The following is a 15676-nucleotide window of genomic DNA, read 5'->3' as shown; positions in this document are numbered from 1 at the left end:
TAATAAGTATCTTTAGAGCTTTTGACAGTTTTGGTTCACAGATGACGTCTTATCGTGAAGATAAACTGCCTTTGGTCTTAGTACAGGCAGACATGTCAAACCCAGGCTGCAGTGTTCTTTTCCTCTTCCCACTCAAAATGGAAAGTAGGCAGGAACTATTGTGTTTTTGCACTGTTTGACTGCAGTGTTATAAATATATTCCAGTGCCATTTAGTCCGCTCAGCACTATAGCTGAGCATGTTTGCTTATCTGCCCACACCTGGTTGGTAAAGGACCAAGAGTGAACATTGCATAACTGGAGTCATCTTTAATGCTGCCCCCATACTAATCTGGTTCGCAGTTTGTTGAATAAGTAATTCATCTTGGGTTATCATAGATTATAAATGTTGATTCCCTTTTCTAGTCTAGTTCTTTGAAAGGCCCATATTTCTTCAACAAGTCTAATTAGTAGCATATTTTGATCATAGATTCTTGCTGCCCCTGCACCGCCCATATTGCAACTCCACACTGAATTCAGCCCCTGACATAATATATACACTGCCTCTGAGCATGTCCAGAGGAGGGCAGTCAAAATGGTGAAGTATCTGGAAACCATGCCTTATGAGGAGAGACTTAGGGAGCTTGGTATCATTATTCCACTTTGACTTTACATTGGTATCAGCCTGGAGAAGAGAAGATTAAGGGGTGATATTAACCCTATTTAAGTATTTGAAGGGGTGTCATATTGAGGATGGAGCAAGCTTTTCCCCCCTATGTTCCAGAGAATAGGACATGGAACAATACAGTGGTGCCTCGGGTTACGAAATTAATTCGTAACGCGGCCGCTTTCGTAACCCGAAAAGCCTTCGTAAGCCGAATTGCCATAGGCGCTAATGGGGAAAAGCCGCGATTCCGTGCGAAAAAGCCGAAAAAAGCACCAAAAGTTTTTTCGTAACCCGAAAAAACATTCGTAACCCGAAACAATAATTCCCTATGGGATTTTTTTGTATCCCGAAAATTTCGTAACCTGGGTATTTCGTATCCCGAGGTACCACTGTAGATAGAAGCTACAGGAAAAGAGATTCCACCTAAACATTATGACAGTAACTGCCTCACTCCCTCAGAGACTGGTGGAGCCTGCTTTTTTGGTAGTCTTTAAACAGAGGCTGGATGGCCATCTGTCGGGGTTGCTTTAATTGTGAGTTCCTGCATGGCAGGGGGGTCAGACTGAATGGCCTTTGTGGTCTCTTCCAACTCTGTGAGTCTGTGATTCCTTGCCTAAGAAAACACTATGAAATTCATGGAGTCGCCATAAATTGCCAGGCACCCTGAAGGCACACACTCACACTGGCACACTTTGCATATTCCCTGAGCATACAGTTTCATGTTGATTAATCAGTATGGAAGAGGTAAAGCAGGAGTGTTACAGTGACCTGTTGATTGTCATCATTTCGGTTTAATCTGTCTTTAAGTTTAACTGTTAAGGATACATTTAAAATGCAGCATCAGTCTGGTATACAGTAGAGCGTAAAAAGTAGAAACCTTGGGTCACACAGTTTATGATCTTGCTTTAGGATTATATTGCCTACTGCTGGCAAACATACCAGGCAGGTACTAGCCATTTCATGTGGAGAGAGTCACTGTGCACAGGGGAAAATGTACATCTGAATATTAAAAATGTAAACAACTTTGCCAGATACATAAAATAATGACAAGCTGCTTATGTTCGACTGAGTGATGACATTAGCGCTTCATTTTTGTAGTATCCTGACATTTGACATTATCTGTGTTACAGAACAAAACATATGGTATTTAGAAGCTATAGTTTTCACAGATCCAGATTTGCAAGTAGGCATAACACCTGGTCACAAAAAGCCATGTTTTCACTGCTTAATATTACATTTCAGAATAGTTCTCAGAAGTAAGTGTGTCAAGCTGTTTCTTAGCGAGAACTATAAAAATATATAGAGCATGAGGTTTATTTGAGGTTATTGCCAGCTATTCATATAAGAATGAGAACAGGTTGTAGTTGAAACAACATAAAAAAACCATACTCAGAAACAAAATTTCATTATAAAAAGATATTCTCTTAACATTTAAAACATTCTGATTTCAAAGAGAAGAGTGCCCATATATCTTAAGAATTTAAACCATCCTATCTAGTTTCTTTGGGTTATTTGCTGATTTTTCTTTCAGATGTAGAAAGGTGTAGTGGTTCACTAGGAAAGGCCCTTTATGTAATAGGTACCATCCTTAATATCTTCAAACAGGATTAAGAGACTCCTCTAAGAAAGTCTAGAGCAGGCCTGCACAACATACTGCCTGGGGGCCACATGCAGCCCGCTGAAGAATTTTGAGTGGCCCACGAGAATGTGGAGTGACTTCAAGGCTCCTCCTCTGCTTGGATTCTTTCTGAGGAAAGGGCCATGTGGAGGAGGCCTATCTGCAGCCCCAAGAAGTATAGCCTATTTTAATTTCAGCCCTTACCTACTGCCAAGTTTTGCAGGTCTTGTCTAGAGCATGTATGCATAGATTATGTTTTACCAACAGGTCTTGCCCAACAGGCCCACCCTAATTCCTCAGTAATGAAAAATTTCTTGTGTCTGATCAACAGCTGTTTGTAGATAAAAGATTTCACTCTCACTGTCCCATGCTGCAGTGAGATTGTTGAAAAAGCTCTGGTGGTGCTAGTGAATGATTTTTAAAGGCCTAATAATAATAATAAGTTTAATTTATATCCCGCCTCTCCGAAAGGGATCGAGGCAGGTTACAACATAAGATAAAATACATACATGAATCAGTATATAAATCCCCTTATCCCCAATCTTTAAACTAACCCACATAATTACAAAAAGCAAAACGTTATAAAACAGTTAAAATCACATTAAGATAATCACAACTGGGGCAGGGAATCTTGGGGCAGACGTTGGGCAATCCATATCTATGGAGTTGGATCGATCAGTCAGGAAAGGCCTGCCGGAAGAGATCCATCTTGACGGCTTTTTTGAAACCATCAAGATTAGTGATATGTCGGATCTCCTCCGGTAGGCTGTTCCATAATTTAGGAGCAGCAGATGTAAAGGTCCTCTGGGTAACTGCAGCCAGCCTAATATTGGCGTAGGAGGCATTTTTAGGAGTGGGAGGGCATACATATGTGTCTGAATGCAGCCTGGGTGATCATTATCAGTGGGGCAAGTGCTAGACATGCTTGCCCACAGTCAGTTTGGCCCTTGGGCACAAAATAGTCTTTCTCTTTTCAGGAGAGACACTGCCAGTGTTTTATAGCTAGTTGGATCAATGGCCTGAATGGATATAAAGCAGATTCCTTTGTTCTGATTGGGCCTTGCCCTTTGTTGAAGTCAGTTTAATGAGAGCAGCATACTGCTATCCACAGGAGGTCTGATTTGGAACATCCTTTGCCTTAGGAGCAAATTATATATGTATGTCTATCTGTACAGTTTAAGAGAAGAGGTCAATGCAGTCTTGCCTTAGTTTATACAGCATTTTAATGATTTGTAAGCTGTAGTATAGCTTCAGCTAAAAGAGCACATTCGTTTTAAACCATGCTATTGTCAATAAAGGTGCTGTTCAGAAATGTAGTTATGAGAAATGTAGTTATAAGCTTTACAGAAAGGTTGTCTGTTTTATGACATAGTAGGCCCTTCATATCCACTGATTCAATCATCCACAGATTGAATTGGGGGGAAAATCCAAAAAGCAAACCTTGATTTTGCCATTTTATGTAGAAGACACCATTTTGCAATGCCATTGTATATAATGGGACTTGAGCATCTATGGAGAGTGCGCCCTGAAACCAAACCCCAGCAGATAACAAGGGCCCACTGTACATTGAGTTAACTTCAGAAACTAGAACTAAAAGTGAAAAAAACCATTAAAGCAACTCATCTCTTATCCTCTCGGTGGCTAATCAGCTTCCAGCATATTTCTGTTGTTCTTGTGGATATTCACAAGATAGGTCAATTACAGTGGCCTATACCTATTTTATGGCATGCTGAACACTTTGCCCAAATGCTGCACATCTAGCTTTTAGGTTGGTGGTTTACAAGGCTGTTGTATGGCTTCAAGTTGTTTCTGACTCATGGTGACTCTAAAGTGACCCTGTCATGATGTTTTCTTGGCAAGATTTGGTCAGAGGAGATTTGCCACGTTCTGCTGAGGTTTCCATGGGTACACAGGGATTTGAACCCTGTTCTCCACAGTCCTAGCCTAGCATTGAAATCACTACACCATGCTGACTCTCCATTTACAATACCAGTAGTTTAATCTCCTGTAGATGGGTTTTCACAAATTGGAAAACTCCTATTCATGGCCAGGATCCAAAAATTCTTGTAGCTAATTCAGTGTGCCTAAGTCAGCTTTCACTATAGAAAAAGACCTTTCTTCTTTTACCCATACCTCCTGGACTACTGCTTTTGGAAGAGAGGGGAGCTGATTTTTAAATGCTTTCTGATTCAGGTGCCCCTTCCCTCTCCTTTTGAGTACCTTTCTCACTAAAAAAACTGGCAAGTAGTATTGAAACTCATCTTTTATCATTGGGCTATCTTCAGTCTCCATGGAGGATAGGAGAAGCCATTTATCTTGTACGAGTTGAGATTTTGTAGAAACCACATTGCTGTCTCCTGAGAAAACCTAATGAGGAGAGAAGAAAAGCATGTCTATTCATCTTCATTCTCTATGGAAGAAGGAAGAGATTGTTTCTTTTTCTTACTATTAAATTTTTACTGGGTGCAGCTATACAATTCTCTGTGTTTCCTTCAGAAGTTCTCTTGTAAAAGATGTACAACATCCCTGCATGGTGGGTCTTCTACAGCATTACCTTTTATATTTTGCCCTTTCACTTTAGTTGTCTTCTGGCTTGCAGGATAAAGGGAGCCTCAAACAGCAATAGGTTGCCAGCTTAAGAAAACAGCCACTGCCAACTGAGTCCCTGGATATCACAGAGGAAACTTACTGTACTCTGTTTTTCCTTATCCCACTTGGAACTTAAATTGAGCATTCTGGCATGTGAGAGATGATTCCTTGGATGATCAAGATACCAGCAGAAGTCTGGATTCCGCTTAAGAAATCTCTACCAAAATTAAAGGAGCAATGTTCAGAAAGAAATCGAGCACTACCGTAAAGAAAATAATGTCAACATAGCATATACAGACAGTTTTAAAATGTAGATCCACAGCTTACATTTGAGTACTGCAAGTCCTCGTGAACGTTTGATGGAATGCCAAGGCAGAAGAAAATCTTCTCCCTCTCTTTTCTGTGGGTGGTAGGGGTGGTGTTTTGGGGAGATTGACAACGGAAGAAAAATTGTTTGATCTGGAGTTGGCAAATGGTGTGCATTTTGAAATCTCAAGAAGGCCTGTGGAAGCTAAGGGTTGTGTGTATGTGTCTTCAAGTCATCTGTGGAGTTAGGGTGACCACATTAATTTCCAATTTTTTTTTTAAGCAAGGAATACTCAGAGGTGGTTTTGCCTTCCCCTGACATATAGTCTTCAGCACCTGGTATTGATTGGTGGTCTCCCATCCAAATACTAACTAGGAGTGACCCTGCTTAACATCCAACATATGATGGAATCTGGTGCCTTTAGGGTAGTGGCCAGTAAAAACCTACCATGCCAGAAAAGTAAGAAGCACTGGTGGGAACTGGAATCTGTCATACAGTAGATTTCCCCGTAGAAAGAAAAAGATGGCCAGAGTGTCTGGAAGTTTGCGTGGATTTTGTGGAGTTTGTGTTTCAGTCCCTGGGTTGACATGTTTGACAAATGTAAATAAACTTTTGAACTTGGGTTCTTAGCTTGTCAAAAGTGTTTCATGTTTGAAAATACTGTCCACCCTCTCACCACAGACCTTCTAGCATTGTTAACGTTATCCATATTGTGATAGGAAGCTTTCAGACTGTTCAGGGATTGCTTTAGTTTTTAAATGCAAAATTTTCATTGGGCACCTTTTCCACGTCTCATGAAAAAAAAGTATTAACACAAACATTATTAATTGTTAAGATTTGCTTTATTGTTCTTTTTTCATAGGGAAATCATCGTTGACTATTCAATTTGTGGAAGGCCAATTTGTTGATTCATATGATCCTACTATAGAGAACAGTAAGTAACTGAAATATTTCCATGTATGTGCCTAGTTAACCTGCCTCAGTTCCTGTTTTAAAATGACATTGTTCTGCCAAAAACAGATGGGAGCAGTGTATCTTTAACTTGATCCCTACTTTTTGGGGAGGCTCTTCTGGTGTGCAATTGCTTATTCAAGAAAGAGAGCACTACCCAAAGTTCATTTGCCATAAAGTTAAGAGCCTTATTCTGTTGCTGCTGTTACACCACTCTCCTTCTACCCATGCTTAGTTAATACTGAATCTGTTCAGTCTTCCATAAAGTGGCTAGGACTGTAAACTAAAGAGTTTCTGGAAATAAAGGTAAGAGCAAAGTTGGAATTCTTTTGACTATGTTCATTGTATGTACAAGCAGGATATAGTTGACTTTGTAACATTTTAAATAATATTTTTCTTACTGCTTTTCAGAAAACATTAATGATGTGGCTATAAAACCAGTGTTGTTGCAGTTGATGCTTAACTACAGGGAAGGAAATCATGCAGCCTTCCAGATGCGTTGGAGTGCAACATCCAGTGTTTCCAATCCTTGGCTATACTAACTACAGGGACATACAGTTCAAAAATATTTGAAGGGCACATAATTCCCACCCCTGCTTAACTAAATGTCCTCAGATACATTGGATTACAGTTCTATCAGCCCCAGCTAGCAGGGCAACAACATTCATGCTAGCTTCTTATTGTAGGAATTGTACTCAGTCACAGCTGGGCAATACGTTTGAGTAAGGCTGGTCCTCAAGCTATTTTAAAAGCATTCTTAATCAACGATGTCACTAAAATGACATCACTTGCAAGCATAAAAATAGTACTGTGACCTATTATTCCTACATATTAGTTTTTAGCATCACATAACTAAACTATCTTTGAAAAAAGATGCATTTGTAAGAGACTGAAAACTTTTCATCCTGAATCAGATAGTGGGATTGGCCTAGTTTGTTTATTACAATAAACCAGGGCTTTGATCACTGTAAGTAGGAGTAGCTCTCGCTACACACACCCATTGGCACATATGCATACATGAATAATACAAACAAGATAAACACAAGTTTGCCTTTCTTAGATTCTTGAGACTTCTTTGTTGTTGTATCTTTCAGCATATTAAAATACACTTATTTGTCAAAATTTAAATTCAGTTTTAATCCTCTAAAATTAATATTTCAGTCTGAATGCCACTCATGTCGATGGGACCGAGAGAAACCTTTCCCCTTTAGATCTTACAGCACAAGCAAAATCATATGGAAAGATACAGTTTTCCAAATAGTCTGGACCCAAGCTGTGTAGGTCTTTAAAGGTCATAGCCAGCACTTTGAATTTTGCTCAAAAATGGATCAGCAGCTAGTGGATTCGTTTCAGCAAGAGGGTTATATGTTCCCTATGAGCTGCCCCATTCAGCAACCAAAAGGAAAAGGTTACTTTTGAATCAAATGCCAAGTTGTATCACTAACTGTCATGATTAACCTGATATTTATATTGCAAGGAGCTTGGACTTTTGTAGCGATCTAATGCAACAAAGCTAACTTGAGTTTGAAGCTAATACAATGACTAACTTTCAGAAGCTATACTTGTGCACAAAATTCAGTTTGGCACGTTACATTTTGAAATCTTAACTATCAGTTTTAAAAACATTTGAAAGTGATTCATTTTTTAGATATACTGATAGGTTTCATATCCAACTTGGGAAATTGCCTTATATTTTGTGAGATTGCTTATGTATCTGATGCCAATATGATTAGCTCTATTCAGAGTCATGGACAGAGAGCCCAGCTTTGACTGCAGATTCTGAGACTGAACCGAAGATGTTCTGCTTGCAAATTGTGAGCCTTTCTCTCTGAATTAAAACATCATTACATTGACTAACACTTCAATGCTAAGAGTATATATTTTCCTTGTACCTCACAACATTCCTAGAGGTCCTCCATTTGCATCTTATTTATTTTAATGATAAAGGGTCTGTGGGCATATTCATTGTTCTCTGTTGACTGGCATTTGCACAGTACAGTGTGTTACCATAAGCTGAATCAGAATGAGTAGAAGTATATTATTGCAACATATTTTTGTTAAAATAATGTAGTTTATATTTTTTAAAAACCAACATCAGTTTCATCAAAGTGGTTCAAATTGCACTTCTTGTCTGCTACCACAATTCTTGAGATGGCACAGAGAAACAATCTTCTATGATTGGGTTATTCACTGTATGCCAACTGGATTGGCAGGAGCTCATGTTAGAAGCTGCTGTAGGATGTTGCTGTACCAGCCAAGCCCTGGCACTGAGTTGAGGCAATCAGCCTAGGTTTGCAGCAGAGTTCATTGGCAGAAAGAGTTGCAGGACAGAAAATCAGCAGTTACTCAACAGAATTAACTTTATACAAGAGGCTTCAAACTGATTAAAGAAATGTAGTCATGTGTTTATTCTATTTAATAAATTTACATGTGAAAAGCTTTTAAATTAATTAACTAATTATTGAACATTCCAGTTCTATTTATTATTCTTTAGTTGGAAGAGACTGAAATGTTTTGTAGCCTGGACCTTCACTGTAAGGCAGAGATGATCTGCTGTCCTCAAAACGTAACTTTTGAATCCTGACAATCTTTCGTATGCTAGCATACAACCAAAAACCTTAACTGGTACCCCCCCCCTTTTTTTTCCTATATTATCTACAAAACCATAAAAAATTTAAAAAATATTGGGACTTTTGTTGTGTTGACTCTACCAAATAGAGTCACCCTATTAGATGCTGAATTTAAGTATATGCTTATATAAATCCCACTGATACAGTAGGTCTGATTTAATTAGAGCTAGCAGTTGGATTTATACCTTAATACCCAGGCTTTAACGGTATACCTGTTCTAGGTATAGATACTAATTCTACCTTCCCTGACTTTTGGCCATGCTGATTGGTTGATGGAAGCTGTAGTCCAACATTTCTGGAGGCTGCCGCATGGGGGGAAGTTTGTACTAATAAACATAGTGAAATCAAACATCTGATTAGGAAATCTATTTTGAAAGGATTTGAATAAATAGCCATGGCTGTAAACATAGTGAGAAACAGCTTGTTCTTACAATGGTATTAAGCAAATTAAATGCACTCAGTTGACATGACCTGTATGAGAAACACTAAAATGCCCTTCTCTTGTTTGTCTAGCATTCACAAAGCTGATTACAGTAAATGGACAAGAATATCATCTTCAAGTAGTTGACACAGCTGGGCAGGTACGTGATGCTTGCTGCCTTGCTAGACTTTCTAATGCTAATACCTTGTAACTGGTATGATTGTACAGAAGACCTGAAAGATAAAGTAGTCTTTAAGAATTTTCAAGTAGAAGTAGTTCTATAATCCAGAGTCTGGAGGTCCACACCACTTAGTTTTCAGCTTCACCAGAAGGCCTCAGGACATTCCTGCCATTTTGGGCAACCAAAAAGGCATTGTGTCATTCATAGTTACCCTTGGGGTGTTGCTTATTTTGCAGTTTTGGTGTGCCCCCCCCCCAAAAAAAAAGCATTTTTATTTTTGTAATATTTTTCCAGGGATTTGAAAGGTTTAGGAGGTTATAGGGCTTCACTGGATCTCCCAAGGGTCTTATGCTTGGGCTGCAAGTTTCCCACCCCTGCTTTACTGTCTGGTTGTAGTTTGAATGGAATTTGGAGAGAAATGAGTAATTAGTATATTGTTTTATGTTGTTTACTGCCCTGAGTGCTGTGTCAGCACCACAAGGGCAGAATATAATTTTCTGCATAATATTAAAAACAACATGAAACACAAAAATAATCATAAAAAACAGTAACGACAAAAACAAAATATACTAAAATTAGACAGATTCACCTGCTTAAAAAGTACCAGAGAAATTGATGTTGTTGTGTACTTTTAGGTGTTTCTGACTTATGGTGGCCCTAAGGTGACACTTTCACAAGGTTTTTCTCAGGCCTATGACTTGCCCAAGGTGGCACCCAGTGGGTTTCCATGGTCGAGTGGAGAATAGAATCATGGTCCCCCAGAGTTGTTGTAAACCGCTTAGATACTGTTAGTTCAGCATGGAGCGGTACAGTGGTACCCCGGGATACGAATTGATCGCGTTACGAAATTTCCGGGATACGAAAAAGTTAGATTGGAAAAAACTGTTCCGGGATACGAAGGTTTTTTCGGGTTACGAAATTTTTTTCGGCACGAAATTCAAACGCGCGGCTTGCCAGCGCTAACGGAAAGCCCTTTTCGGCTTGCGAAATGCATTGGGTTACGAACGCCGCGGCGGAACGAATTAATTTCGTAACCCGAGGGAGCACTGTATATAAATGAAGCTGTTTGTTGTTTGTTGTTGTCCATCACTCAGACCACTATGGCAGACTTTCTCCCTGTGACAAATGCCTATCTGTGATTTATCTCAGATGTATACCAAATAAATATATGATCCCTCAGATGAATATTAATTTGATAAAATAAATGCCCACCTGAGCAAGAGATACCTTTTGTCATAATAATAATAACAACAACAATAATATAGTTTATTTATACCTCCCACCTCTCCCACGGATCAAGGCGGGATTACAACCTTAAAAGACACTTAGTAAAATACTAACACTGAATTTACCAAGAATTCCTATTATCCAGTGGAGCAACACAAGCAGGGAGACCAAATGAGTCCCTTGGGATGAATATATCCACAGTTTACATATGGCAAGAGGGGGAGATCTTTCATTTGTCAACTGAGCCTTCACCATAATCCTGATAGAGAAAGGCTTCTGTCCAGTCTTAGGGCATGCATAAGCTGCTGTAGTGGAGGTATCCTAAACCTGATCTATTGCCAGTAGAGGGTGGGAAGTGAGATTATCTGTTTTGGGGTTGCTGCACAGCTCTTCAAAACCAGACATGGTTACAAATTTGCCTCCAGTTTCATATTTAAAAACATTTTTGAAGGGTTAAACAGTATATTGGGGAAAATACTTTTTTTAAAAGGAAAATTATTATTTCCTGAAACCTTCCCCAAAATTTTTAAAATTGAAATAATGGGGGGCAGGGACGGGATGGGAAGGAGATTTGTTTGAATATGAGGGTTGAAGAAACAGGCAGTGGCTGTGTGAGGTCTATGTGCCATTTGTGGCCTGTCTATGGTGTAGGGCTTCTATTGTGCCTGGATTATCCGTCCCCAGAAATTGTTGGTAATAGGTTGTTCTGTAGCCAAAAAATCTTCAGAAATCTTCATCACACCATTTAGCATGTACTAAGTTTCTTCAATCGATTATCTGATTTATTGTTTTTAGAAACAGATGTACGATACTGATCAGTTTACATGCAGAGATAGTCTATTTTGTTGCACAGTGTAACACTGGTAGGTAATTTTCAATAGCACTGTGTAGAAATTAAGATTAACAGTTCTCATATTTCAATTAGTTCTTCGCTAATTGTAAACTGAAGAGTGAATGAGCATGTCATGCCAATATAATGTTAACTTTCCTGGTTGATGTCTTGTATTTTCAGCTGGGCCGTTTGCTGCTGCTTTAGACTTTTATATAGGAATTGTAATCCTTCAGCTATGCAAGGAATTCACTAGAACAGAAGACAGAGCCATGAAAGGATGTTGGTACATGTACATTCATGCATGGCATTTTAACAATGCAAGGATTAGTCCTGCTTAATCTTAGCCCAATTCTACAAGTTTATTGATAAGCGTGTTTGGGCACAAAACATTAAAATGCACCTTTTAATCTCCCAACAGGATGAATATTCAATATTTCCTCAGACTTACTCCATAGACATTAATGGCTACATTCTTGTTTACTCAGTCACATCAATAAAAAGGTAGGCCTTCTTATTTTTACTCTTCAGACTTTGTCTGTTTTTTCCCCCCTGATGATGTTGGACTGCTGTTGCCTCCAGCTCCAATGGTCTGATTCCAGTGTTTAGGCATAATGGGAATTGTAGTTCTGATGGCGCATAGGCTTCACATTCTTTTCCAAAGCAGTAGAATTTTTTTTTTAATTCACACACAAATAGGCCTCTGTATTTTGTTGGCTAAAGTTTGACTATACTTAAGAACTATTTTGAGTTGTTCATTTGTATGAGACTTTGTGTTTATATCGCTTTTGTGACATTTAGGGAGTCATAAAGCATTAAATAAATCTAGGTATATTATAAGAGTGCGGCATTTATATATAAGAGTACAGCATTCCCCATGAATCAGAAAACTGGGAAGCCTTGGCCAGAAAAGGGGCTGAATAGTATTTAGTCCCTTCCTTTAGACCCTTTGCCTCTACCCAGATAATATGGGGCTTAGTTCCACCACTGCTTTTCTACAAATAATGTAAAGCTACAAATGTAAGTTTTGTGATCAAGTACATAATCTATTTAATAGGCCAGGCTTAATTCTATATGGTAATAATTGCTTAAAAGTCTATATTTCTATAGAGGTAGAATATAATGTGCTGTGCCTTGAGTAGAGGCTGTTATTGCAATTACTTCAGTGACTTAATATTTTTTCAATCGCAGTCAGTGGTGCCAGGCAGGATTGCTGTGCCATGTTGTGCATGGATGCAGACCAGTCAAATGCTTGACAGTTAGAGCATCTGACATTGCCTTAGTTAATTTCAGCCTATTCTGTACTACTAATGCACAAATGTTGGGTGTTTTGTAGATATCTGTTGTCTTTATTTTTAAGTAAAGTGCATTTATTTGATTGGACAAATATAAGACCAACATGATGTAGAATGTTTAAAAAGGAATTTGCAGGTCTTATTATTTTCTGCACTTAAATCTCTGAGTAAAGATGAGAAGTGAATGCTGGGAGTTTGCTTCAGACCTAAATTGTCCACTAATAGCCCTTCTTGCCTCCTGAAAGAGAAAGCTTGGCACCATCTCAATGCAATTAGTGTTTGAGAAACTAAAGCATATTATGCAGGCAGGAGATCGAGAGACTTTCACCTTTAGCCCAATCACATATGAGGTTACCCTGTGACATTACTGACCTACAACTGCCCAGAGACCTTTGTAAAGTGAGAGGGCAGCTTTGATCCATTTGCAGAATGCTGTTAGGTCTTGGACAGATCTCCTTACAAGAGGGCAGTGTCCGTGAATACATTGCGCAGGCCAGCAGAGGGCAACAGTTTTTATGGCCTGCATAATGCTGGCAAGTAATATTGAGGCATTCTTGTGAGCTGGAAATTCCCTTCGCTTGAGCTCCACTTTATGTGATGGTACACAATTGTCACTTTCTCATATGTGTGTCTTCTTGGCTGCAGGGTGGCAAGAAACATCTTTTTTTTTCTTCAAAAAGAATTTAAAAATAGGCTACTTGTATAGCAAGCTGGCTAAGCGTGTTTGCAGTCTTTATAAAAATATTGATGTCATAATTTTAGAAGTTTCCAAATTAATATGCTGAAGACTTTGAAGTTCTGTTTAAAACTTTAGAAGTCGTGAGTGTAGATGACTGTTTCCCACCAAATCCAGCTTTTTTTGTAGACCACATACTGTGAATCTCAAGAGCTGTGTTTGTGGCTTACACAGATTAGCATGCTTAGAATCTCTTGCCAAACAATAATCCTTGTGACATTCACTTTTAAGCTTGGCTGTATCCTGTACTGTCCCCACCTGACACTGGGTCATACCCTGCCCATGAGATGGGACATGTTTGGCTCCAGAACCACTTTTACCAATGGTTGCCACTGCTGTCTGGTTTATCCTTGCCATTCTACTCAATTGTCATCCTGATTACTTGCTGCATCCCAGTCTTTGTTCAAAAACAGATTGTGAAAAGACATGTATGTAGCATTTCTGTTTTGCATAGGATATAGGTTGCTGGCACTAAAATAGGGATGGGGAGTGTTTGGATCTCCATGTTATTTGGCTTCAGCTTTCATCATCTCTCAACATTGGCTACGCTGGCAAGGGCTTATGTGAGTTTTAGTTCAACAGTATCTGGAGGCTCACAAGTTCCCACCTCTACTGTGTTGTTTGTTTAGTTGTTGGTGTTTTGGGTTTGTTTGTTTTTTAATTCCTCGCATACTCTTACTTTAGTTGCCTCAGCTTTCCCTGCTAGGTAAAACCTAGTGAGTAAAATGCTTTTTTAAAGATCTCTGGCCTTAACTAGTTTGCACTTATTCTGCTTCAAGAACCGAGGAGTCTCCTGTCCTCTCACTTGAAACCACAACATTGATATTTCAGAAGATAAATTTCATTCCCGAAATTTATGTATTTTTGCTGATACTGAGAAACTCTGCTAACTTTCAGTTCCAGCTGTAGGCCCCTGTGGTGCATTGGATGTTGCTTCAGAGGGTTCTCCTCTCTCTAATCTTCAGGAGTGGCAGTGGCATAAGGCATGTAGTGAGGAGAGACCTAGAAGGTTGTGGTGTGATTGTGTAAGCCTTCTGGATCCCTATTTCCAGAGTAGCTGTGTTCCCACATCAAGAACAAACACTGATGTGAGCTGAGATGTACATCTATCTTTTCTCCCATGTGGGATCCAAAGTGACTTACATTGTATGTTAAAAACAACATAGATAACATAGTCTGTAATGGGAAAAAATTAAAAAGCATCAAATGCACTTAAAAATATTGATTACAACAGTTAAAAACACATTAAAACCTCTTACACATTTAGGAACAAGCACACCTATTGCAGTTATAAGATGATAAATAAGAAAGTTATAAATAAGAAAGTCCTTGACTGCTGGTGAAAAGAGAGCGTAGAGGGTCCCAACTGACCCTCTCTTGGGAAAAAAGTTCCATAGTCTGGGAGAAACCACCAACCAAACATACTTCTGATGGTGGTGGGATCAAGAGAACACCCTCCTCTGAAGAGCTCAATATAGGGTCTTCCAGATAGCCTGGACCTAAGTTACATAGGGCTTCATAGGTCATAACCAGCACTTTGACTTCAGCTCCAAAATGGACTAATAGCCATTGAAGCTATTTTCAGCTGTCCATCTGCAGCATTTTGGGCCCACGGAAGTTTCAGAACAGTTTCCAATATGTAGAGTGTGTTACTGTTATACAAAGGGGATGTGATTGTATTGTTTTAAATGTGTTGTTAGCCACCTTGAGTCCCATTATCAGGAGAAAGGTAGGATATGAATGTTTTAAATAAATAATCAAGGCAGTTGTTATCATGGCCAGATCTGACATTTCAAGGAGCAGGTATAGCTGGCCCACTAGTATTAATTTGCCAACTCCTTGCCACTGCTGAAACGGGGGCTTTCAGGCTCAGGAAGAGTATGCCCGAGCCATGAATTGGAGATTTCAGGGGGATTCACAGATTGTGACTCAGTAACAGCCTACCCAAACATGGCATACTCCAGGTTTTCTGGGAGTCATGGGAATAGTAGTCTTAACACATCAAGAAGGTGCCAGGTTTGGGAAGACTGTTCTGCATTAATTTTGCTTCTGCTTTTGCAAACCTCACTTAGCACAGAAAAGGAAATGCATTTTTCCCCGCATTGCACTTTGTCCTGTCTGACACCTGTTTTGAATTTCTCCTCACGTCCCTTTTGGAAATACAGTAATCTCATCTCAGTTTTCTTGCTATGTTTAAAGATACTTCATGCTGTGAACAAGTCAAGTCTTGCTTAGGGCACAGGCAGTG

The 15676-nt window shown here is 39.2% G+C and overlaps 1 protein-coding gene across 1 annotated transcript in view; it reads left to right on the top strand.

The window, feature by feature from the left end:
- The window catches only part of RHEB (Ras homolog, mTORC1 binding), a 40709-nt gene that overhangs the window by 12935 nt on the left and 12098 nt on the right, over window positions 1–15676 (top strand). The window contains exons 2-4 of the mRNA XM_042472699.1: window positions 6021–6092; window positions 9253–9320; window positions 11819–11901. Of these exons, the coding sequence (XP_042328633.1) occupies window positions 6021–6092; window positions 9253–9320; window positions 11819–11901 (223 nt within the window). The remainder of the gene's footprint in view (window positions 1–6020; window positions 6093–9252; window positions 9321–11818; window positions 11902–15676) is intronic.

The sequence above is a fragment of the Sceloporus undulatus genome, chromosome 6 (assembly GCF_019175285.1).
Source record: "Sceloporus undulatus isolate JIND9_A2432 ecotype Alabama chromosome 6, SceUnd_v1.1, whole genome shotgun sequence".
Lineage (NCBI taxonomy): Eukaryota > Metazoa > Chordata > Lepidosauria > Squamata > Phrynosomatidae > Sceloporus > Sceloporus undulatus.
This window is presented reverse-complemented; position numbering and strand designations above follow the sequence as displayed.